The sequence below is a fragment of the Linepithema humile genome, chromosome 7, assembly GCF_040581485.1.
Source record: "Linepithema humile isolate Giens D197 chromosome 7, Lhum_UNIL_v1.0, whole genome shotgun sequence".
Lineage (NCBI taxonomy): Eukaryota > Metazoa > Arthropoda > Insecta > Hymenoptera > Formicidae > Linepithema > Linepithema humile.
Window position 1 is genome coordinate 16,395,894 of NC_090134.1, and position 23,564 is coordinate 16,419,457.

The following is a 23,564-nucleotide window of genomic DNA, read 5'->3' on the forward strand; positions in this document are numbered from 1 at the left end:
GGCAGCAGTGCTTAAAGTGCCGCTGGAGACCACGTAATTATATTGCTGCAGATTATGCGGCTATGAGCTGTAAAACGATTATCATGGGCGTTACTTAGATCTCACTTGATTGAGGCGTATTTTATGACAGACTTTCGTTTGCAATGCTTAGCATTAAAAAGCTATAAATAAGTGTACGGTATGTCGATACAATTTAAACCATTCATTGAGTTTCTTCTATTTATAATTCAATAGAAAATTGAACACTTTTTATCATAAAATAATATTAATTCTAGTGTTACGGTTGTCAAATCTATGCTGGTGAGATATTTTATTGAAAAGATAGTTCTTTTTATTGACGTTGAATAACGCTAGAACCGCCTACTAAGCTATCCGTTCTGAAACTTTTGGAACAAATTGCAAATTAACTTTCGCGAGATTTCTCCCGATTTATTTTTTCCGACGATCAAAGTATCTTTCACACATACCCGTCCCGTCTCGCGTTGGCCCTACGAAAATCGAGCGCCGCAAGAAAGTAAAGAATGAGCCAATCTCGCGTATGATCGAACATTTCGATTCGGCGAACGAAGGCATTACGTTTATACATCCCCGGCTCTGGTGGATATCTATGCTTTCATGAGAGAGTTCATGGCGGCGGGAGGACGGTGGAACAGGGACAAAGAGCTGGCGAAAGGGAGAATGATGAAGGGAGAAAGGGATGATACGAGCGTGGCATCGCGCGTGCTCCGGACTTTTTTTTTATTCCCTGAATATCGGACCCAATCAGACACCCTCGGTTCTCCGCGCGCGCGAATATAAATGTTCCCCATCTCGCCTATATAATCATGGGAGTGTGAAATTAACCAGCCAATCCTGCGACCAGCTCGCCAGCGAAACCCCGTTCGCATCGGCGAGCGCGACCCGCGCCGGCTACCGAGCACTTCGATCGGGCGTTCTAGAATTTTTACGGTGCCTGAATTTAAATCCATACCGCGATGCTCACGGTCGACGAAACTTTCAAGTGACGCTGGAAATCCACGTCCTGTAAAAGCACGGAGATAGCAAGATTCTCTTTCTTTGTCTTTGAATTAGCGCAATCGCTGCCGGGCGCATTATACGCGACTTTTGTGGATCTTTTCATGTCGCCGTTGCGTTTAAATAGAGCCAAAGTGAACCGCATTTTTACGCGCAGGCAAGGGACGGTTGGGATAATGAACAGTTTTATCTTCTAAAAATTAACGCCAGCGCAACTTAAAATACTTTAAAAATGCGCAAAAATAAGATTTTTAAATTATTATATTGTTTGTATTATCTTACACGAGAATATTGTATATTTTACATCATTTTTAAATCCAGTATCTTAATAATATTGAAATAAAAGCAAATTGGACTCACCGGTACGATGCGCAGCAACGGAGTTGTTGTTTAGTTGGCAAAGTTGATCTGTAAAATATAAAAGTAAATGTTTAGAGAAGGTGAATCAGGCTTAATCGTTTTAAGGACATCCAGATTATAGCATAATGAAAGAATTATCAAAAATTTAATTGTTTGAAATAATAATAAATGTGTAAAAAAATCTAATAATCATGAATATTAAATATTGTAAATGTGTTACTGAATAATTCAAATATTCTATGTGCGCGTTACATTAAAAAATTATTTCTGTGCAACATTTTACAAATAATAGGTAATATATAAACGATAAATACCTTAAAGTTGCTCCGCCGGTGCCCGATGCCCATCCTGAGCCTGCTCATCCTCCTCTCAGTACAGAAACATGATCACACACTCGCGAAAACCCGAATAATTATTATCGCGCGATATTTTCTACGGCACTTCCGGAACGTACTTTGTCATATCAGGACAAAGATATTACTCGGATATCATTGCACGTAGATAGGATACGTTCGACACACTGCAGGAAACTACAGGAAGAAAAGAAAGGAGATTGAAACGATTGGTATTTAATTTTTGCGTGCTAGTCGTCGCGGCTATGCTACGCTTAAACTACTTCAATACGTTTTATTACTCTCTTCACTCGAGAAATACTACGCAATCGCGCTTTGCGACATTTAAAGCATTTTAATATCTCATAATGTGCAAATGTAAATATATGTATGTAAAAGTTAAAACGGAGAATAAATAACCACAGAATACAATATTCGAATCGTTAAATGCGAAAACTAATTAACAGAACAAACCATCAATCGATGGTTATTACGAAAAATAATATTATCTTATTACGGTAGTGATTTCGGAGGATAATTATGATAAAGAAGTAGGAACAATATAGAAATAATTGAGGTGGTAGAAATGGTGGGAACAACGCGCTGATGTGAAACGATCCGCGGCCGTGCGAATAATAACTAACCTTGCGGCGGTCAATAGGATATAACGGAAAGACAAGGTCGTGTCGATTATGAATGTGAAGAATGCGAAGAGTGGGGAGCGACAAACATGCGTGCCAATACATAGTGTAAGAGAGAGAGAAGGGATAGAAAGCTTGCTCTTTCTCTACATCGCGATGAAAACAACCCCACCAAACGTCGCAGGTCGGCTTTGAAATTCTTAACATTACGGGCGGTATTCATAGTTCGTTCTTATATTCAAGATCGTCTTAAGCACGGACTTACATTCGCTCTCTTCGCCACACACAATCTTGAATATAAGAACTGACTATGAATACCGCCCCACGACATTTATCAAACGTTTATCGAAATCGAGTTTAAATAATTCACAAGATTTAATTTACAAATAACTGATTATTTGTCTTGTTAATTTGCCTTCGGTTTAGACAGAGAGTCGCTTTCAACGTTAGCCAACATTCATACCAATGATTCGGCTTTTCAGTTACATCAAAGTAATGGACTCGGCAGTGCTATCGTAGATGATATTATGATGGTTTAAAATAAGCAGAAAGTTGGATCGGCTAAAGCGGAAGTGTTGTAATTATGCTAATAGCCCCGGCGTTCAAACGGCCTGTGATGTGGTCTACTGCCGGACTCGTTCGAGTCAGTCGATCAAACCAACTTTTCCTTCTACTTATTAATATTACCTGGCCCAAGTCATCCCTCCTTTCCTCGCTTTGCTCTCCCGCTTTTACCCGACCAGCGCGTCTTTATCTCTTTTCTACAGTTCTTTTCACTCTCTTCTATCCCCTGCCACGCAATTTCCGCAAGTAAAAATCTTCAGCATTTCTTCATTACTTATAGCCAGGCCGCAAAGTTACCGGACGGGTGGGCGAGTTAGCAGTGAAGGACTCTGCCGGAAGAGTCGACAGAGGAAAAAGATACACGTGGCGAATGGCAGACATTCAATCTCGCCGAAATCAAAATCTGATGTGCAAATTTAATCAGCGTATGAAGTTTTAGTAGCTTAGTACAACTGCTTATATTACACTTAATATTTAATTAATAATTATCAAGCAATGCGTCATTACAGGCCATTGAAAAAAATGACACGCACCAATTTTTGCTAAGAAAAAAATGTACTTTTGCTTTTCCGCGAAATTAAAAGTCAGCAAGTAGTGACAAAGACGCTGTATACACGAACCGTGCACGCGGATTAAATCTTTGAGAGTAATCATGGTATATCATTAGTAACTGTTTGCGAGAAGGTTGCAACATAACGAACGTGCATCGGAGCGAATGTAACTACGAATGCGGCAGCAAAGCCGCGGTCGGAACGGTAAGCAGCCGACGCAACGTCGTATTTATTTACTGTATTACTTACATTGCATTGCGCACTCCTGCCTCCTCGTTACTCTCGCTACTCCACCATGTGCTACAGTTTGCTCATTAATGATACCGCAGAGTTACTTTTGCATGTAGATCTCAACGCGCAAACTTAAATCCGAGGACACCCAAAATTTCGAATCATGTACGAATATCGTGTAAATAAAATTTTTTTGTTTTTTTATCAAGGCTTAAAGAAATACAATCATTACAGTGCCTATAATAGGCATATTGTTTGGTTGCAAAATTTCTAAATCTGCATTCATATTACATGTATAATGCTAAATCCATTTTAAACTATAAGTTTCTATCTCGAATTCTGTCATGCATTATAGATTGTTTAATTTGTAATCTTCTGCTCAACTTAAAAAAAATCATAAAACGCAAACAAAAGCGCAATTGAACTTCCAGATTTCATTAACGGTTTTACCGATAAAGCAATCCCCTCGCGACTTTCACACTTGTTTGTCGCGGCTTCAACGACACAAATAAACAGCGATGTTGCTTTGAACATACGGCGCATTATACCAACAAGCAGTTTCCATCTGTCGCGACGGGCCTCTCTATAAATATATTCAAGAACTTTCGAAGCGAAATATCGTTGCAGTTCCTGTGTCTCCGTTGAGACTCCGAGGTAGGATATTATCTAAAGCCAGTCTGCAACCGTCTATCGAGCCGTACGTCTCGGTGCTCCATCGAATCTCACGGATCTGCAGACGGCGGCGGAACAGAACGTAGGGGACGGGGTGAGGTCGGTCGGATGGGGTTGAGAAGGGTTGGAGGGGAGGAGTGTGATCGGTGCGGAGTAAGTAGAGGAAAGAAGTCTGGATCCAAAGGAATATTTATCGAGTGGATATTGAAATTGATGGTCGCTACCTCAGACATGCTAATCCGACGAGCGAGCGGATTTCTGATAACGCCCGGCGACGGGCAAGAAATAACAGAAGGGTAATTCAAATCGAAGACGCGCCGCCGGCGAGATTACTTATGAGGTTTACTTATGAGGCGTCGTGGAAAAACGCCGTTCCGCACACCCCATCCGCCTGCCTCCTGCGCTCTTACTCCGTCATGTAACCTCCGAGGGAAAGACATTCCGCCGAAATCAGAGATACGTTCGCGAGCGAACGAGTTGTCGAGCCGCGAGCGTCGAAAGATGCGCGAAAGAGAGTGGGTCTGTCAAAGGGATATCTTCTCATGAATTTTAGTGTCTGCAATAGGCACGTTGAACTACGATGAATGCGCGATCTGAATTTTTCTAAATTGGCGGAAAATAATTTAAACGTATATATTTTCTGATAACTATTTTCGAACAACGCAGTGCGTAATTTTTTATTGATTCTTCTAACAATAAAATTTGCTCCTAAAAATTGCCCCTAGATTATACAGATAATGTTGCTTCTCTCAACTGGAAAAAGGTCTGCTATCGGCTCGCGCTGCAAGATGCTTACCCCGTTAAAAGAATGTAATGACCGTTTATTCGCGGGCAGATTGCGCATCGTCGCCGTAAATACCCAGGGTGGTTTTATCAGAATGCGGCGTACGCGATGGGCAAAAGGCCGGTTGGCGCGGCACAGCGCGCATTTTTTTCTCTCCACAAAAGGGCAATATTTCCGTGCGGCAATTACATTTACAGGACGGCGCGGAGAAGGGCGCGAGACGAGGTAACCGGTAACTAGCCTGGTAGCCGCGGCGTAGCCCGCCGCGATAGTGGCCGACGCGAAGGCGGCGGACAACGAGAGGCAGAGCATCCCTCCGCAAAAGGTTATAAAAATTCAATTAACTTCGCAGTTTTAATTAATTCCGTATTTATATGACGCGATAAACAGAAACTGCCCCCCGCGCGGCCGTTTCGTTTAATCCCCGCTATTGTGTAACGGTACCGCCGCGGTGCGCAAACCCGATTTTCGCGCGGCCTGCGTTTCATCGCACGCTCCATTCCCACCTCTATCTGCTGATTCCAGTTACAGTTCGAAAGAGACAAAAATACCGAGAAAGACGGCCGATCGTTCACATTCTCGTTTATGTGCTGTTTAAAAAAATCACATATTTACTATCTTTGAAATCGGAAACGAGATACAACGTATGTAAATGCGATTGAGATTGTAAATGCGATATTGCCCAATTAGAAAGTCGTACTGTTAACTGTGAATTTAAAGTGTTATTAAAGTAATTGTTAATTATTATTTTTGCTATAATTAAGTAATACTATACAATATTGCGAAAGTTTTTATCTCGATTTTTAAATAACTTTTAGCTTAGCTTGCACAATTTAAATTTATTTAAAAAAAACTTGTTGAAAAAGAGATATTCACGAAATTTCATAAAAATTAGAATATATTTTTGCATAAGTAACATCATAACTATTACGTTTGCGATAATATCAGAGGTTAATTGAGCGTACCATATGCTCGATTGCATGTGAAATTCAACATCAAGATTTCGAATCTGGGCGACGTCTCGGTAGGCACAAATAAAGTTTCCTCTTTCCATTTTCGCCGCGGGAACCGGATCGACTGTGCACTGTGGAAATTCGAGGCGGTAGCGCACAGTCGGTGCTAGATTCGTTTCTTCCGGCGAAAAATCGTCTCTGGTTGAGATACTATTCGCGGTAAAGAGAAGAACTGAGTCAGAGACACGGATAAAAGTAGACGAGAGCAAAAGGGGAAAGAGATAGAACCCCGATAACGTACGACGCGGTTCGGAAAGATCTATCGTTTTACCGCGACAGAGATTGTTTTGTGATCTCGAAAAAAAGATATGATCGAAATAGATTAAAGGGTAACATACTACAAGGAGGTCTGGATATATCAAAGACATTGCAGTATTACTAATAAAATCACATTCTCACGTATAATGAAGTAGATTATTCACAAGGAAAAAATAGAAAATATAAAAATATAATACATATAAACTCAATTATAGTTAATTTTTATTTCGGTGGGGAAACAGTTTTCTAATAAAGAACATTTAAGTATTATCGATAAAAATATGATTCGTTTATTAAAAAACGACATTAATAAAAAGTATTTTATGTTATAAGAAAGTAGTATTGAATCAAATGTAAAAAAGCAAATAAAGAAGAATATAATACAACTAAAAACTAAAAAAATTTTAGTTTTTTAATGTTGTTATATATACTTATAAAATAATTATGAAATAATAACATTTTTAATTAAATAATAATGTCATAATTAAAATTAAAACATTATTTTATATCAAAGTTATTTCATATAAATAAATTTAATATGAAATATAACTAATTTTTATAAAATTAATTTACACAAAATTTTTAAATTTTTTTAAAAGTTATTATTTTAAGAATATACATATGTAATAATAATATAATAAGTCAAAGTTTAGAAATATAAAAATTTAAATAGAATCATGCAAAAACTATAGTAACTTAACCATTAGAATTAACCATTAGAATTAAAATACAAGCTGAAGAGATTGTTCGAATTGAGCTTACATATTTAACCACATTCGCTGGATTTGTCTAATTTCTCAAACGTTTCTTAAAGCGATCTAAATTACATTCTGGTATTTGTATATTAACATTTACTGGATCCACACAATAGAATTTTTTGGCCGGACAAAAATATCCTAGGTATTCCGTTGCCACATCTTTTTCTAGCGCATCTATATAATAATGTCATATTTAACCACATTCGCTGGATTTGTCTAATTTCTCAAACGTTTCTTAAAGCGATCTAAATTACATTCTGGTATTTGTATATTAACATTTACTGGATCCACACAATAGAATTTTTTGGCCGGACAAAAATATCCTAGGTATTCCGTTGCCACATCTTTTTCTAGCGCATCTATATAATAATGTCCACCTGTGTTGTAAATTGAAGAGAATGTATGGAAATGCTGCTTCGTGATATTCAAAACCTGTAAAACATAGAAATAGTGTGAATATTATATGATCTTCAAATTTTGAATCACTCGATCACGCATCTTACTTCAAATCCACTGCTTGCATTTCCAAGATGGTGTCTGATTCTGTTGCTAAACGTTCCAACAGCGGTAAAAGGTGTGGGCATACAACGATAACGTAGCCATTGATGAATCGAGCGAAAATCTCGTAATATTGTTGCAGCCCTATGTGGCATAAGGTGATGCCAGACTTTTCCGTTATTCACAACAAATGTTCCACCAAGGTCTATAAAATCAGACACAGAAAATTTATTTGACATTCAGCGGTATGCTTGATTGTATTATTTATTGACTCGTTCTTATAATTGAATATTTTAATTTAATTAGATTCTATTGTCTCTTACCTATCATGTATTTGCTAGTCCGACCGTAACAAGAAGAACTTTGCATTGCTGATATAAAGTCCAGTGAACCAATGCGCTTCTTAGCATAAACTTTAATAACTTGTCCTGGCTTACCTCCACTGATAAAAAAGTTGCCGTACATACTGCACTCGTGCAAATTGTTATGTATTTTATATGGTCCTGTTCTGCAAGTTTTACTTAAGTAGAATAAAGTTCGACTTCTATTAAAGACTGATATCATTCTGCCATTTTTTGGTGAATATAAAGTATTCATATAGAGCTATAAAACAATAGTTTTTGTAAGAACTAAATATATAACAATAGATTGAAAGACAAAAACAAAGTTAAAACACATTTTAGTGCACGACTTAAGCATAATGTAAGCTTAAGAGTAAAGAATGCCTTGTATTTTATATAGTGCGATTGTAATAATATATACTTCGCAGTTTAGAGTTGTGAGCGGATTTTTACACATTCCTGCTCCGATGACAAGAGTTTTTTCATTGTAGCCAAATTCGGTTAGGAGATGTTTTATATTGTATGTTTTGTGTATTTGCTGCCATGGATACACGTTTGCGAGACCACCGACTTGCATAAGTGCCGGTTTGCCGCATAGTCCTGTAAATGTATGACGAAGTTGAATTTAACGCATAGAAATTATAGAAGTGTGTTACCTTGCATATATTTCAATAGGTTCCTTACCTGGTGCGGCTAGATTAAAGGGTTTCTTTCTTAAATCAGGGCAATCCACCCATTCGACTGAAACTTCTTTGAAGTGTTCCTTCAGTCCATCTTTTAGTACTATTATAAAAAATATTCGTTAAAAATATGATAAATCTTATGTATATTATTATATTTATTGAGTCAAATTGTGAATATTACATACGTACTATTAGCAATTGCTCTTTTTGAAGGTGGTGTCACGTCTATCTCTTTCAGTGAATAATTCATTATTCGTATATTATATAAATGTATGAAGCCTGAAATTGACAAGTAGATGTACGCAGTTTCAACAGTTGAGAAACTTACAAACTGTAATACTGTATAGTAGTGGTTTTGATAAAAGGAAAAATTATATCGACATAAATTAAATCAGTATATTTAAATTTCACACAGTACAAAGTTCTACGTCTTAATACTTCTCTGCTTCTTATTTACAAATGTATTGTTATTTATCGAATCTTTGTTGAATTATTACACAGCTATGTTAGCATAGAACATGCGACCCGTGTACATCTACTTGTTAATGATGATATAAATGACACATGTTTTTAGTAATTTATGAAAGTATTTAATTAATATATACATATATAGCACTTACCGCACAAATATATTGTGAAGCGAATAATGTACAATTTCAATCTCTTCAAATTCGGATTATTTTACCAACATTATAAGGGAAATGTTTCTTTTCAGACGTCGCACAAATGACTAATGTGAATCGCACAGCAAGTGCGATTCACAATTTCAAGTCCTCAAACATTGTCCAAAACATAAGAAGAAAGAGAGAACGTAAACAAATTATAACACTGTTTGGTTGTTGTAAGACGATGAAAACCGGCAATATTATTTCGCTAGATCGTAAATTATTAAATTCGTGAACCGTAAAATTTTATGCAAAAATACTCATAATTTATTTCTAATATAAAGAAAATGATTTTTTGAAGAGAAGTAGATAATTATCATCCTGCATTTTTAAGTACGATATAATTCATGTTTTATCTAATAAATATAGGATTACATCTACTTGTCAATTTCAGGCTTCATACACATTTATATATTATAATATACGAATAATGAATTATTTGCGAGAACATTCATTGAAAGAGATAGACGTGACACCACCTCCAAAAATAGTAATTGTTAATAGCACGTATGTAAATTCTATATATAAAAATCTTTTTGTAGTTCTTTGTGTGCTTATGTAAATATGCGTGACATATGTAACAGTCGCGTAAATTGTTTTAAGTAATTTTCCCTACAATGAGTTTGAAGATGATGAATAAAAACTCGCTTAAAAGTGTAAACTACCGTGTTCTTAATCTTCGAGCTTCGCATTTAAACAGAAATGATTATTTGTGATTTAAGGAGTTTTATGACATCAATTTCTATCGATTGCTAGACTATTGCTAGACTAATTGCATCTGTTTTAAATGAACGATTTAATCCATTTTATTCTGAAGAATAGGAACCGACAACATACCTAAAATTTCATTTTTTTCTTTTATTTTCTTCTATCCGTATATCTCAGTATATAAAGACGCAGGCCAAAAAGAGAGTTGCACAAATATTTTGTCAGATTTTTATGCAATACTATTGCATTTTGCATCGCAAACATTTAAAAATATTTTGGTGACATGTGACAGAATACACAGCAAACGTTATTAGCATATACAAGGGGTCCCAAAAAGTGTAGTCATAAATTTAAGGGATTGTTAATAATGTTTTTGTGAGTCAAAAATATTAATAAACTTATGTTCGATTATCAACTGTTACTGAGTTATCGATCAATTTATTTATTACTTTAAACTTATAAATTTTCAAAATTAACATTAAATATAATATGTTTAAAATGCAGTAAACATTAAAGTAATTGTTCAAAATAATTTGATTGATGATAAAATCAGTCCGAGAATAAGATAGGAAAAACTGCTTGGCAATATAAACTGCTGTACTTTGATTCCTGTGCTTGCTAACGCTGATTGTCAAATGATGATCTGTAATGAAATATAATCGTATTTATTATTAATATATAATAATAGCTGTGATTTGTGTAGGAAATGCTATCTTCAAATTTTTATTATCGCATAATGAAGCTGAATATGTATTTAGAAAGTATTGTGAATGTGTAAGAGATAGACATAGATAGAGAAAGAGAGAGAAAAAGAGAAAGAAACATTACATTTCATCATTCCATTAGGCGGATACTTGAGATTAAAGAAAAATAGAATTTCAAAATAATTTAAAAGAACAAATATATCGCTAGCATAACACTTTTGCAATTTGATTCTTACTTGAAAAATTTGTGGCGGAATACAACGGCGTCGTAGAGGAACGTTATCAACGTGCGTGGACATCGTTTGGAAGCCGACCGAATTGATGGGTTAAATACGACCGAATGCCCAAGCCGAAATCGTGTCATTCATCCGTGCGAGGCTGAAGCAGGTAGCCTCTCGAGACAAGTGGCACCATCGACATGGTAACAGCCTGGTAACTGCCTCGTAAGCCGCCTAACGGAGTACCAGCGGCCGAGCCTAACGGCCGATCCTCCGCGCGCGCTGGTTAGACTTAGCGCAATGGCCTCTTCATCAAGCATCGCACGCCTAAATCCTTGGATCTGGAGTGAATGTCGTTCTCTCCAACTGACCGAAGCTTCGTGGAAATTCACGCGGATTACACGGCTCGCTTTCACGCGATTCGAAAGCTTAACGTCTCGATCGACGCGCGGCAATAATCGATCTTTCGTGTCGAGGCACTTCCGCGGTGATTAGCGATAATACGGCGCGCCAATTATCGGCTGAAATAGCGCCGCTCGTACAGGCCAATTCGTTTTGATAACCTCATTAGTCGACGATGATAGCATCGTGTGTATTCCAATTGCGCGTGTTGTGTTTTGGACCGTGTAATTTATTATGTGGGTAGTACATGATACATTTGCATTTTGCAGATTGAGATTGTAATTTCGATTACAACGTAAAGAATAGATTGCGAGATATCGAGATGAGATTGATAAAATTTTCTTTTCATGAAAGATACAGACATTAAATTCTACTTAACGCATCGCTTTTATTTCTTTTTCATATAATTCATTGTTGAAATGTCTGTACAACCACTCGAAGTGATAGCCGGGTCCGACTTCGATGATGGCGACAATGATGCTGATACATCCATTGATACTGATGGTTCTTGGATCGGTCAGGATTACAGACGCGTTTCCCGGGTAATGCTGTTTCCTTGTTTCTCTTCCGCCTCGCTGAAGGGTGTATTGTGGTCGGGGCTATCCCATTACGAGGCCACTGTTTGATACCGGTGAGAGAGGGATGGACGTAGATGAATGGATCACTTGCGATCTCTGCGTCGATTAATTTGCATTTCTAACTCAAGTGTTCATCACGCGCTTCTAACAGTCGCCATTATGTTCGATGTTTGCTAGATTTGGCGCCTACTAGACAGCAATCGTTTTTACGAGTTACGTATTGAACAATTCAGACATTTGTTAACGACGTTATGAATGTTGATATTCGAATAGCGAGAATCTTACGCTGTGATTTGATGATAATTCGAGTTGAGAATTGACGTGGAAGTTGCTGCGTAAAATAAATGTTAAACTAAAATTCTTTAATATATTATTTCTTACACTTTTAACAATCGTGCAAAAAGTTTTCATAAGGACTATATACTTTTTAATTTTATAAATATATCGGAAGATAGCGAATTATAATTTTATATTGACTCGAATAGGAAATGATAATCATGAAAATCAATTCAATGAAGATTTTCGCAACGAGAATCTCACATTTGACTTATTTTCGCTTGTCGTCGATTTTTCCACGAGAAAATTTCGCTCCGAACCAATCACGAACGAATGTTGGTTCTGGCCATTAAATTGATATTCCATGAATCGGTGTCAGGAGCACTCGATACTGTCTGAATAGGCTTGTTTCGTGTCGGATCCGAGGAACGCGAGGGGTCGTGTCCTGCCCCGGCGGTGGATACGTTCCTTCATCGGACGCGAACAAACTGGCCGCTCTTTTGTCGAGGACAATGCCGGGAGCTTACGTTCGTTCAATATTTTCCGTCAACAGGCTGCACGCGTTCATCTCGTTATAAAGTCTGTTTGATCGGCAAACATCGCGAACCCGATGCATGTGGCCTGGCTAGTGCAACCGGCGCACATATACATACACACACACACACAACACATACATACATACATACACGTAGGAAAAACGTTTCACGCGAGAAATATTCATCTCTTAAAAATGTTTCCGCGATACTTTTAGCCAAATGCCTCATTTAATTCAATTAAAACCTTTTTTTACTCAGTTTTCCCATGCGACTGATTTTTTGATTACATCTCTTCGTGGCAGATCTTTTTGAGAATTTATCAAGCATTCTTTATCATTTTTCCCAAGTTACATTTTCCATTAACTGATTGACCGCTATCGCGTATATCTTGTACATGGTTGGAACAACGAAAAGATAATAGCAAGTAGAATGATGAAAGAAAATTGAAAAACAGTCTTTCGTGAAATTTCCATAAATGAACGGTTCGCGTATTGATCTTAGTTGGTACAGAGGAAGTACAAATTATTATTGGGAAAGGAAACCGCTGACATCGAAATCCATTGTTGAGACAGCACAAAGACCCGATGTACGGATTTAAGCATTTTGAGTATTATCGCGGAAGGTCGTAAGTAATCTTGATGGTCTGCATGCATCTGTGCCCAATATTCCGGCGGCTGTCTTGGAGTCACCCTCTCGTGCCGCCCCTCGTACCGGCTGCCGTACGACAACTCACCTACGCGGAGAGAACTGATGACAAACGTTGCCATCTAAACAAAGGGCCTCACGGCATACGCTCACCAGACACGCAATTTCCGCGCGACATGTAAATCGCTCGAAATGAATTTCTGCCAATCACGCACGTGTGCCAGCCGCGCGCGCGATCACGGAAGGTCCCGCGCGCACACTGCGTGGCGTATTTCCGAAAAAATGCATGCCCACCTAACGAAGCCTATAAAGCGATAAAAAAAATATATACATAACAGAGTGAAAGCCCTGAATTGTTGAAACAAAATTGCATTGCTTATCGATAAAAGCGTTCTTTTTTACTTTTCCCCTTTCGTCGTGTTTTCCGGATCATTGTTACATTCAAGATGAGCCATTTTATGATGTTGCCAATTCTTATTGCAAGTACGACAGAGATTCGTACGATAATCTGGCGGAATTTTCGCGCGATATGCGTTGCTTTCGATAGATTTGGTGACATTGATATATGCGTTATTTATCGCATTATTTTTCCACTCAATAATAAAACAAAATTGCACTTTTAAAAAGTAAATCAGTTGTGCAGCTTCAAATGTGGAAGATTAATATTAATCTGTGTTCTGTATTAAATTCATCCGAGAAATTGAAGAAATTGACATATCTGTTTTACGTTCGCCGTAACGTCCACTTTTCTGTAATTTTTGCATTTACATTGTATATAGTACAATTTAATATTATTCAAGGAAAAGAACATTATACTCTCTCTCTTTCTCTTTCTCATTATAATCTAGTTTTAATGGATGCATTCATATTTTTTTCATTGCGTTTACGGAATCAAATATTTACTCGTATTAAAAATATCGCGCTTACTTTTGTATGAAATTCAAGATAAGAAAAGATAATTCAATGTACCATATTATATATATAAGCATTAAACATCTCTTTATTACATATTACTTTTTTGGGGGATTTCAGGTGTTAGTTTGCCTTTTTAGTGCAGTAGGACTATAAGTGATGTGCTTGTGAAACATTCTGTGTTTTAGCATTTTAACTTCTATACGCAGCAATTGGTCTTTTCCATTTTTTTACACATTAATTAAATTCTGGTGAAAATAGAACATCCATAATTTCGCGCCTTCTTCTACCACTTGATGGAGGAACTGTTGTAGAAGTTGTAGACGTCCTACATCTTCCACGATATCCGCGTCTTCTATACCACAATTGTTCCTTGGCGTAGGATAATATATCGTTATTATCGATGAATTTACGAATAAGCAATCAAGTTCAAGTTAAAACTTACAGATTCCTGAATCAAGGCGGCAACCACGACGAACACGATTAGGCACACTACTGTTAACTTCATATTGCAATTTTGCACTTACACTGATTGTCAAACAATGCAGGAGTAGCATTTATACCAAATTGTTGATGATAATTTATTTTAAGCATTGACAATGAGTAATAATACCGTTTCGTTACTTCCGTAGCACACGTCAAGCACATACTGCGTAATAAAAGTAACTAATGATTTCACAAAGTGTCGGCATGTTCCACATTCTTTTGAGTACGTATCACTGATATAAAATTACTACTTGTGTGCAAAATTTTAAACAAATGTACTTGAATAATTAGTCTTACAAAAAATACAACTTTCCGGAAAAAATGGCCTTTATATTCAAAATAGAATGGCATTAGTCATTTATGTTAAATTAAAATTATCTTTGGAGTTATTTTTCAATTACTTTTGAATTATATTTTCTGAAATATTCACAAAATAATAAAATGGTAAATATTTAAAATAACACAATCAGGCTCGATCATCTTGATTTACATATGTTATCAAGACTAGAGTATTGAGTAATGTTCTAAAGGTTTTATCCATCGTTCGTTGTTTATTGATCAATTATTAATAAAAAATGTTTATAAAATGAAATGTAGTTTTCGAACACCACGTATATTTAATGTAACATATGTAACATATTTTATCTAAAAAGTTTGGGAATAATATTATTAAGTATATAGAAACATGAAACACACACATCTTTTTATTGCACACTACTTTATTCAGGAATTTCAGGTGTCAGTTTGTCTTTTTAGTGCAGTAGGACTACGTTTGATGTGCTTGTGAAGCATTCTGTGTTTTAGCATTTTAGTATTACTTCTATACGCAGCAATTGGACTTTTTCATTTTTTCACACGTTAATTAACTGTCGGTATAAATAAAGCAACCATAATTTCACGTTTTCTTCTATCTCTATCAGCTGATGATGTTGCGTTGCGATAAGTATTGTTGCGTTGTTGCGTTTTCTGCTTTGTATGGCATCGCATTGAAAGGAAAAACGAATTGTTCCTTTGTGTGCACAAAATAATACATCGTTGTTCTTCAAGAATTTATAAATAAGCGATTAAGTTCAAGAGTTAAGACTTATAGATTCCTGAACCAAGGTGGCAACCACGATTAGCACGATTAAACTCACTACTATTAACTTCATGTTGCAATTTTTCACTTACAATGCTTGCTCTATAATGCAGCAGTAGCATTTATACCGTACCGTGGAATGACGATCTATTTGTTGAGCATTGACAATGCATGGTACCGCATTTGTTTCACTATTTGCGTAGCACACGTCGATGTTGTTTAATGAGAATAATTAATGATTTCACAAAATAACGTCATCTTCCGCATTCTTAAGAGCACATCTATCATTGATATAAAATTACTAAAGATATTAAACAAGTGTACGAGAACAATTGGTCTTACAAAAAATATAACTTTCCGGAAAAAACGAATGGTATACTAATTACAATAATACTATTTTTGGCTAGTAATATATCGAGAAAAACTTGATTTTAATATTAAAGATAAACTAAAAATACGTATGAAGTTAACTAACTGAGCTGAACATAGTATGTGTCTCACGCATCATATTAAACTATTACGTCTATAAGAGAATTTTACTAATTTTCTTTGGAAAGTTTGAAAATAATATTATTGACTATATATATGTATTTTAAACATTTCTTTATTGCAGACTATTTTTTTGAGGAATTTCAGATGTCAGTTTACCTTTTCAATGCAATGAGACTATAAGTTGTGTGCTTATGAAGCATTTTGTGTTTTAGCATTTTAACATTACTTTTATACGCAGCAATTGGTCTTTTTCATCTTTTACACGTTATTCAAATGCTGGTAAAAATGGAGCATCCATAATTTCGCGCCTTCTTCTAGTCGAATTACTCTCAGTTTTTGTTGGTGGTATTGCTGGTGGAGGCGTTGGTTTATCATGTCTACGATGACCAGGATATCCTCTAAACACCCAGTAGGATTTCTTTGCGGGATAATTAATCGTTATTATCGAAGAATTTACGTATAAGCAATCAAGTTTAAGTTAAAACTTACAGCCTGAACTCCAGTTAGAAATCCCGCCTGAAATCCCGTCTGAGCTCCCGCCTGAATTTCCGCCTGAACCGCGACAATCACGATTAGCACGATTAGGCACACCACTGGTAACTTCATATTGCAATCTTGCAGTTATTACTTGCTCTACAATGCAGCAGTGGTATTTATACCGTACCGTAAAATGACGATCTATTTGTTCAGCATTGACAATGCATGGTACCGCATCTGTTTCACTATTTGCGTAGCACACGCTGGTATTGTTTAATGAGAATAATTAACAATTTTACAAAATGACGTCATTTTCCGCATTCTTTCGAGCACATCTATCATTGTTATAAAATTACTACTTGTGTACGAAGATATTACACAAGTGCGCGAACAATTGGTCTTACAAGAAAAACAACTTTCCGGGGAAAATGGTCTTTGCTATACATGTTCTAAAGATTTTAGTCGTCGCTCTCTGTTTATTAAAAAGTTATTAATAATTCAAATTGACGATTCAAATAAATATTCCTTTTATTTTTTCCGCCTAGGAATTTCGAAGAACGGTTGTTATACTCTTGTCACGTAACAAATGTTTTCTTCTTACTTATGTTATGTTGTAGAAGTACTATAAAGTGTATAATTTTTTTTGCAAATTTCTGGCGTCTATATGATATTTTTCAAAATAGTGCTTATATCCATTAACGAATTCCGTACCATTATTATTTATTGATGACTCAAGTGTAAGACTCTCGTTGTTCAGAACATTTTCGCAAGATATTTATATGTTTATATTTATTATGTTTGAATAAATAATTCTACGTACACATTCTATGTATTATACATACTAAAATGTACATACATGGTACTCGAAAAATATGTCCTATTTTACAAATTTCTTTGGTTAATATCTTTTTAATAAACATTGAGTGACGACTAAGACTTTTAAAATATTACTCAGGACTATAGTTTTGATAACATATGTTAAGATCAAGATGATCGAGAAAGGGGGGGGAGGGAGAATTTGACAGTATTATTTTAAATATTTATTTTTATTTTACATATTATATACAGGGTAATTCCATATCTTATCGTATCATCCATTAATGGCAGGTTTCTAAAATCATTTGGAGATGAAAATCTTAATACCAAAATGTTGAAGCTACAATAGTATTTAAATGGAAAGGGTTTAAAGTTGACCAATCAGCTTGTCAAAACTTTACGCCCTCAGGCACGTTGCATATTGATTTTTATATTCTTACCATATGAGAAATGTCATTTATCTATGACACGCTTCACGTGAGAACTTTGACAGTTCGATGCGCATTGCGTTCTAACGTCAATATTCTGAACAATTTTTAAGTTATTGTTATCACAATATTTGTCACAATTATTAACCACGTATAAAGAAGATAAGTTTATAAAGTCATTTCAATAATAATACATAAATTATATCAATGTCGATCAATTAAAGTGATATCTAAGAGCACTTTCAATATGCGATGTTCCTGAACGTGCAAAGTTTTAACAAGTTGATTAGTCAACTTTAAATCCTTTCCATTTGAAAATTATTGTAGCCTCGACATTTTGGTATTAAGATTTTTGTCACCAAATGACTTCAAAAATCTACCATTAACTATTGATACAGTTGGACACCCTGTATAAATGTATATTGAATATGTAAAGAGAGAGAAGTGATAAAGTTCTATTCGCTCTCACATATGGAAATGATATACCATACTAATTGCCATAATACTTTTTTTGGTCAGCAAATATATCGAGAAAAAATTGATTTTAATATTAAAGATAAACTAAAAATACGTATGAAGTTAACTAATCGAACTGAACATAATATGTGTCTCATGCGTTATATTAAACTATTACCCCATAAGAGAAGATTCTTATAAATATGTTAAAAAATTGTCCGAACTTTTTTGGTCGTCTGATCATTGAATATTATAACTAATTTTGTTTGAAAAGTTGGAAAATAATATTATTGACCATATATATGCATTTTAAACATTTCTTTATTACAGACTACCTTTTTCAGGAATTCCAGGTGTCAATTTATCTTTCCAGTGCAGTGGAACTACAAGTGGTGTGCTTGTGAAGCGTTTTGTGTTGTAACATTTTAACATTATCTCTATACGCAGCAATTGGTCTTTTTCATTTTTTACACGTTATTCAAATGCTGGTAAAAATGGAGCATCCATAATTTCGCGTTTTCTTCTATCCGGTACTGCTGCTGTTGTTGTTGTTGTTGTTGTTGTTGTTGTTCTTCTTCTTCTTCTTCTACCTCTACGTCTATTTCTACGCATTGTACGATTACACTGGAATAATGATTTTTTTACGCAGGATAATATATCGTTATTATCGAAGAATTTACAAATAAGCAATTAAGTTCAAGTTAAAACTTACAATGTGACTCTTCTGACATTCCACCTGATTTTCCACCTGATTTTCCACCTGACCTTTCACCTGAATTTCCGCCTGAACCAAGGCGACAATCACGACTAGCAAGATTAGGCACACTACTGTTAACTTCATATTGCAATCTTGCAGTTACTGTACTTGCTCTACAATGCAGCAGTGGTATTTATACCGTACCGTGGAATGACGATCTATTTGTTGAGCATTGACAATGCATGGTACCGCATTTGTTTCACTATTTGCGTAGCACACGTCGATGTTGTTGAATGAGAATAATTAATGATTTCACAAAATAACGTCATCTTCCGCATTCTTAAGAGCACATCTATAATTGATATAAAATTACTAAAGATATTAAACAAGTGTATGGAGAACAATTGGTCTTACAAAAAATACAACTTTCTGGAAAAAACGAATGGTATACTAATTACAATAATACTATTTTTGGCTAGCAAATATATCGAGAAAAAATTGATTTTAATATTAAAGATAAACTAAAAATATGTATGAAGTTAACTAATCGAGCTGAACATAGTATGTGTCTCATGCGTTATATTAAACTATTACGCCCATAAAAGAATTCTTATAAATATATTAAAAAGTCGTCCAAACTTTTTTGATCATTGAATATTATAATTAATTTTGTTTGAAAAGTTGGAAAATAATCTTATTGACCATATATTTGCATTTTAAACATTTCTTTATTACAAACTACCTTTTTCAAGAATTCTAGGTGTCAATTTATCTTTTCAGTGCAGTGGGACTACAAGTGGTGTGCTTGTGAAGCATTTTGTGTTTTAACATTTTAACATTATCTCTATACGCAGCAATTGGTCTTTTTCATCTTTTACACGTTATTCAAATGCTGGTAAAAATGGAGCATCCATAATTTCGCGTTTTCTTCTACCCGTTGCTGCTGTTATTGATGTTGTTGCTGTTGTAGTCGTTTTATATCTGCATCTTCTACCGCGTTTTCTATACCAGAAGTGTTGTTCCTTTGCACAGAATATATTGTTATTATCGGAGAATTTATGAATAAGCAATCAAGTTCAAGTTAAAACTTACAGATTGCTGAACCAAGGCGGCAACCACGATTAGCACGATTAGGCACACTACTGTTAACTTCATATTGCAATCTTGCAGTTACTGTACTTGCTCTACAATGCAGCAGTGGTATTTATACCGTACCGTGGAATGACGATCTATTTGTTGAGCATTGACAATGCATGGTATCGCATCTGTTTCACTATTTGCGTAGCACACGTTGATATTGTTTAATGAGAATCATTAACAATTTCACAAAATGACGTCATTTTCCGCATTCTTTCGAGCACATCTATCATTGTTATAAAAGTACTATTTGTGTACAAAGATATTACACAAGTGCGCGAACAATTGGTCTTACAAGAAAAACAACTTTCCGGGAAAAATGGTCTTTGCTATACATGTTCTAAAGATTTTAGTCGTCGCTCTTTGTTTATTAAAAAGTTATTAATAATCCAAATTGACGATTTAAATCAATATTCCTTTTATTTTTCCCGCCTAGGAATTTCGAAGAACGGTCGTTATACTCTTGTCACGTAACAAATGTTTTCTTCTTACTTATGTTATGTTATAGAAGTACTATAAAGTGTATAATTTTTTTTGCAAATTTCTGGCGTCTATATGATATTTTTCAAAATAGTACTTATATCCATTAACGAATTCCATACCATTATTATTTATTGATGACTCAAGTGTAAGACTCTCGTTGTTCAGAACATTTTCGCAAGATATTTATATGTTTATATGTTTATATTTACTATGTTTGAATAAATAATTCTATGTACATTCTATGTACATACTAAAATGTACATACATGGTACTCGAAAAATATGTTCTATTTTGCAAATTTCTTTGGTTAATATCTTTTTAATAAACAATGAGTGACGACTAAGACTTTTAGAATATTACTCAGGACTATAGTTTTGATAACATATGTTAAGATCAAGATGATCGAGAAAGGGGGGGGGAGAATTTGACAGTATTATTCTAAATATTTATTTTTATTTTACATATATACAGGGTAATTCCATATCTATCGTATCATCCATTAATAGCAGATTTCTAAGATCATTTGGAGATAAAAATCTTAATACCAAAATGTTGAAGCTACAATAGTATTTAAATGGAAAGAATTTAAAGTTGACCAATCAACTTGTCAAAACTTTACGTCCTCAGGCACGTCGCATATTGATTTTTATATTCTTACCATATGAAAAATGTCATTTATCTATGACACGCTTCACGTGAGAACTTTGACAGTTCGATGCGCATTGCGTTCTAACGTCAATTCTAAACAATTTTTAAGTTATTGTTATCATGATATTTGTCACAATTATTAACCACGTATAAAGAAGATAAGTTTATAAAGTAATTTCAATAATAATACATAAATTATATCAATGTTGATCAATTAAAGTGATATCTAAGAGCACTTTCAATATGCGATGTTCCTGAGCGTGCAAAGTTTTAACAAGCTGATTAGTCAACTTTAAACCCTTTCCATTTAAAAACTATTGTAGCTTCGACATTTTGGTATTAAGATTTTCGTCTCCAAATGACTTCCGAAATTTACCATTAACTATTGATACGGTTGGACACCCTATATAAATGTATATTGAATATGTAAAGAGAGAGAAGCGATAAAATTCTATTCGCTCTCACATATGGAAATGGTATATCACACTAATTGCAATAATACTTTTTTTGGCTAGCAAATATATCGAAGAAAAACTTGATTTTAATATTAAAGACAAACTAAAAATACGTATAAAGTTAACTAATCGAACTTGAACATAATGTGTCTCATGCGTTATATTAAACTATTACGCCCATAAGAGAATTCTTATAAATATGTTAAAAAATCGTCCGAACTTTTTTGGTCGTCCGATCATTGAAAATTATAACTAATTTTGTTTGAAAAGTTGGAAAATAATATTATTGACCATATATATGCATTTTAAACATTTCTTTATTACAGACTACCTTTTTCAGGAATTCCAGGTGTCAATTTATCTTTTCAGTGCAGTGGAACTACAAGTGGTGTGCTTGTGAAACATTTTGTGTTTTAACATTTTAACATTATCTCTATACGCAGCAATTGGTCTTTTTCATCTTTTACACGTTATTCAAATGCTGGTAAAAATGGAGCATCCATAATTTCGCGTTTTCTTCTACCCGATGCTGTTGTTGATGATGTTGTTGTAGTAGTCGTTCTACATCTGCAACCGTATCTTCTACAGGGATTTTTAAACCAGAATTGTTCCTTTGCACAGAATATATTGTTATTATCGAAGAATTTATGAATAAGCAATGAAGTTAAAACTTACAGATTCCTGAACCAAGGCGGCAACCACGACTAGCACGATTAGGCACACTACTGTTAACTTCATATTGCAATTTTGCAGTTGTACTGTACTTGCTCTATGATGCAGCAGTAGTATTTATACCGTATCGTAAAATGATGATCTATTTACTGAGCATTGATAATGACGCTTTCCAGCAAGGAACACAAGTTGCGGAAGTATCGTTCTGTCTTTGTTTGATATCCAATGAGCAACAGGAAGTATAATACTTTTGTGTACTTTTGTGTCACTAGCTGGAAAGCACACAATGAGTAGTACTGTGTCTGTTCAGCCACTTGTGTCACACATGTCAAGCGCATACTGTTTAATGAGAATAATTAATAATTTTACAAAGTGTCGACATCCGCATTTCCGCAAGTTCCGCATTCTTTCGAGCACATTTATCATTGATAAAATTACTACTTGTATATTAAGATGTTAAATAAGTGTACGCGAATAATTGGTCTTACAAGAAAGACAACTTTCCGGGAAGAAGAGATATACAATTTTCGCTTTTAAAAATAGAACATCATTAATTAGTCGTTTGAAGTTTGCGTTCTTTTTAAACACATATACATAAAATAGTAAAATTAATGCGCATATTGCATCTGGTTTTCATGCATAACAAAGTAAAATAAATTCTTTATGTTAAATAGAGAAAACCTTTACTAAATTTAAACCTTTACTTTATTTAAATGTTTTTATAGGAATATTTTATATTTTTACATAAAAACAATTATTACAATATACATTTATATATAAGTAAAATAAACATAGTTTAATACTTGACTTGAATGAAAGAAGTCAAACGTTTCTTCTATTTACGTAGCTGCAAGGAAATTAATTACTTTTACCGTTATTACGTTAGAATATTAAC

The 23,564-nt window shown here is 34.8% G+C and overlaps 1 protein-coding gene and 1 long non-coding RNA gene across 5 annotated transcripts; both read right to left on the minus strand.

Moving 5' to 3' along the window:
• Positions 1-6,999: 6,999 nt before the first annotated feature.
• On the minus strand, positions 7,000-20,469 carry LOC105677836 (ester hydrolase C11orf54 homolog). Of its 4 annotated transcripts, none has more exons than XR_010891382.1 (8): positions 20,367-20,469; positions 19,290-20,276; positions 16,890-19,201; positions 14,790-16,818; positions 11,014-14,716; positions 9,321-10,716; positions 8,886-8,979; positions 8,786-8,800 (listed from the first exon to the last, which is right to left on the minus strand). XR_010891382.1 is itself a non-coding variant. In XM_067359946.1 (7 exons), the coding sequence occupies exons 2-7, from the start codon at positions 8,948-8,950 to the stop codon at positions 7,395-7,397; spliced, it is 1,035 nt and encodes a 344-aa protein (XP_067216047.1). In that variant the 5' UTR covers positions 8,951-9,235; positions 9,321-9,472; the 3' UTR covers positions 7,000-7,394. The 4 variants fall into 4 exon arrangements, 2 of the variants coding, with proteins under 2 accessions (XP_067216047.1, XP_067216048.1); XR_010891381.1 differs by having other exon boundaries at positions 8,886-9,235; XM_067359946.1 differs by lacking the exons at positions 11,014-14,716; positions 14,790-16,818; positions 16,890-19,201; positions 19,290-20,276; positions 20,367-20,469 and adding exons at positions 7,000-7,610; positions 7,682-7,881; positions 8,000-8,279; positions 8,439-8,617 and having other exon boundaries at positions 8,702-8,800; positions 8,890-9,235; positions 9,321-9,472.
• Positions 20,470-22,296: 1,827 nt separating this feature from the next.
• On the minus strand, positions 22,297-22,748 carry LOC137001299 (uncharacterized). The gene is made up of 2 exons (XR_010891383.1): positions 22,673-22,748; positions 22,297-22,579 (listed from the first exon to the last, which is right to left on the minus strand). It is a non-coding gene; the product is annotated as an uncharacterized lncRNA (long non-coding RNA).
• Positions 22,749-23,564: the final 816 nt, after the last annotated feature.

Coding starts and splice junctions, on each gene's coding strand:
- LOC105677836 (XM_067359946.1), bottom strand. CDS start 8,950: ATGAATTATTCACTGAAAGAGATAGACGTGACACCACCTTCAAAAAGA. Junction 8,801..8,889: donor AAAAAGAGCAATTGCTAATA/GTACGTATGTAA, acceptor TTTTTATAATAG/TACTAAAAGATGGACTGAAG. Junction 8,618..8,701: donor CTTTAATCTAGCCGCACCAG/GTAAGGAACCTA, acceptor ATACATTTACAG/GACTATGCGGCAAACCGGCA.